This window comes from Arachis ipaensis, chromosome B6, assembly GCF_059453495.1.
Source record: "Arachis ipaensis isolate K30076 ecotype BB chromosome B6, ASM5945349v1, whole genome shotgun sequence".
NCBI classification, from domain to species: domain Eukaryota; kingdom Viridiplantae; phylum Streptophyta; class Magnoliopsida; order Fabales; family Fabaceae; genus Arachis; species Arachis ipaensis.
The window spans coordinates 52,688,800-52,691,340 of record NC_142441.1 but is presented as its reverse complement, the minus strand read 5'-3'; the positions used below and the strand labels follow the sequence as shown (position 1 = coordinate 52,691,340).

Genomic DNA, 2,541 nt, shown 5'->3' with positions numbered 1-2,541 from the left:
TGTATATATATATAATGTATATTATCTCTATTTCTCTGATGTTTGTGTTATTTAATCGTATTTATTTAATTATTTCAGTTTTTACGAAAATTTGAACGCCACTATTATAATTATAGGCTTAATAGTAAATACTTAGTTAAGTTTTAAAAAAGCAAATTAGTAATGTTTAATTTTCAGTATGATCATGACATATTAAAAATTGAGCCGTTTTATAACTAATGATAATTTCTTTTCCTTGAGGAGCATATAGTGAAATCGAAACTTGTATTACTATCTAATGATTAATGCTATCCTGGCCTCTTCCTAGGATTGTAAATTTAAAATGGATAATGATAGAGAGACAAAAAAAATAGTCAAAACTTATCTTATTTTGCATTAATTAATTATCGCAACAATTAATGAATGCTAAATAAGACAAATTATAACTGTTTTTGGCTGATTTTCTTTGGCTACCAAACATTTTCAATTTGAAATATATCATATATGTTACAAGAAAAGTTGGATAATTTTCTATGCACTAATTCGCATATTTGACCAGACCTAACACGTAATAATAATTAAAGAGTAATTAATACGTAACAAAATAAGGACTTAATAATAATTTCTACATGCTTAAACTTGCATGGCTATGTCCTTCTTCCGGAACAGCAGCACCATTATTTTTGTTAGAAGTCCCCATCTCAGTCTCTGCAGCCTCAAGTTCTCTTCTGAATTTGCCATAGATATCACTCCTGTAAAACTTTCTTGTCCTCAATACCAATATGAACGAAACAAAGCAACCAATCAAAGTGGAAGCAGTGATTATAATAAAAGCCATTCTATAACACCGCACTCCAACGCAAGAAAGGTCCTCTCCATCAACCCTCTTAAGCCCTTTCGCTTCCAATAGCTTCAACGCCTCTTTATCATACAAAGAGCCCGTCACTTTCACATTCAATATGTAAGATCCAACGGGACTCGCCGCCGCACCAAAATTGTACAATGTTGAGTAGTATTTGAGACCAAAGATTTCGGAAATGATTGCAAACATTAGAGGCCACTGAGCTCCAAAGCAGAACCCTATGATCACCGAAGACAAGTAGAGAGAGTTTGGAACACCGAGAGCTATGAGGACGTGACCAACGCAAGAGAGAAGCATGACCAGTGAGAGCATCAAAGGCCGAGGGAATCTGTACTTCTTCAAGAGAATCTCCGACGCAAAGCCGGAAGCAACGCGCCCGAGGTAGTTCCATATGCTAACTAGCGATACAAACGTTGTGGTGCTCTTTTTAGGGTACCCTAGAGAGTTCCCAATCTGTCCCAAGTTGTCAATGGCGGTTAAGGTTCCACCCACACCAAACGTGGTTGCAATGAATAGAATCAACATGTCAATGCTAAACAAGGCTTGTAAGATGGTATAGTCCTCCCCCCTGCTCGGAGGTTTGAACGCGGTGCTCCAACAAGAAGCGGATTTAGAATCAGCAGAATCAGTGTCAGTGTTAGTGTTAGTATTAACAATATTAACACTGACACTGGGATCGGATTCTACTGCTGCTGTTTCTTCAGATTTATAATTTATGCTCGAAGGTTGAACTTCGGTAGTCCTGGCTCTAAAGTTGTTGAATTCCTCTCTAAACACAATAGCAAGAGGAAGAAGAAGCAAGAAAACAACTACCAAGCCATCCACCACGTCCTCGACGGTGGTAAAACTAAGCTTGTTTTGTACTATGATAAGCACCATAAGAAAAGCAGCTAAACCAAGAGAAATATACAAAAGATTGTTAAAGACTTTGAGCTCCTTTTTCTGTTGAACCGCATCGAGTTTCAAGATCCTAATGGTGGGTAGGAAAATGAAGGAAACCGCAGCCGGTAACCAACCTATAAGTAAGATAAGAGACTTGGAATCATCACCATAGAAAGCATGGTAGAGCTGCGTGATAATGGCGCCACTTAAACCAACATAGCCTTTGAGAAGGCCTAGTATGCTTCCGCGGCTACCGGGGAAGTTCTTGACGCACGTGACTAACGCCCCGGTGTTCGCAAAAGACTGCGAGTTGGCACCAATGCAAATGTACAGGCACATCTGCCAGATCTGCGGTCTGGGAATTCGGTTAGTTACTGAGAGCCAGATCATGAGGTAACCAAAGAGGTTCATGATTGCGCCGATGGAGAGAACAACCCAAGTGGGAGTAATCTCATTGATTAGTCCCGAGAGCACGCCAACATTGGCGCCAAGGTCTTTGAAGAAGCTTAGCATGTTGAGGGTAGATTGGTCATATCCTAGTGAGATTTTGATGTCGTTGGAGTACAAGCCGAACATGTAAGTTGCACCCGCAACGGCCATGATTAGAAGTGAGGCGAATACCATGAACCAACGGCCCTTGATTACTTGGTGAGTGAATGACATTATTGCCCTCCACCCACCTTTAGGGAACTCGGATGAAGAAGAAGAAGCCACCACCATTGTTTTGTATTTCTAATAAGTGGTGTTATTTGGATTATTATTCTTATGGTTTATTGTAAGCTTATGCGGAATCCTCTATATATATATATATATATATA

The 2,541-nt window shown here is 39.3% G+C and overlaps 1 protein-coding gene across 1 annotated transcript; it reads right to left on the bottom strand.

The window, feature by feature from the left end:
• Positions 1-247: 247 nt before the first annotated feature.
• LOC107648749 (protein NUCLEAR FUSION DEFECTIVE 4) lies at positions 248-2,541 on the bottom strand. Its single transcript, XM_088491929.1, has 2 exons — positions 454-2,541; positions 248-303 (listed from the first exon to the last, which is right to left on the bottom strand). The coding sequence occupies exon 1, from the start codon at positions 2,441-2,443 to the stop codon at positions 605-607; it is 1,839 nt and encodes a 612-aa protein (XP_088348055.1). The 5' UTR covers positions 2,444-2,541; the 3' UTR covers positions 248-303; positions 454-604.

Excerpts from the sequence above, each read along its gene's own strand:
- LOC107648749 (XM_088491929.1), bottom strand. The coding sequence starts at position 2,443 with ATGGTGGTGGCTTCTTCTTCTTCATCCGAGTTCCCTAAAGGTGGGTGG.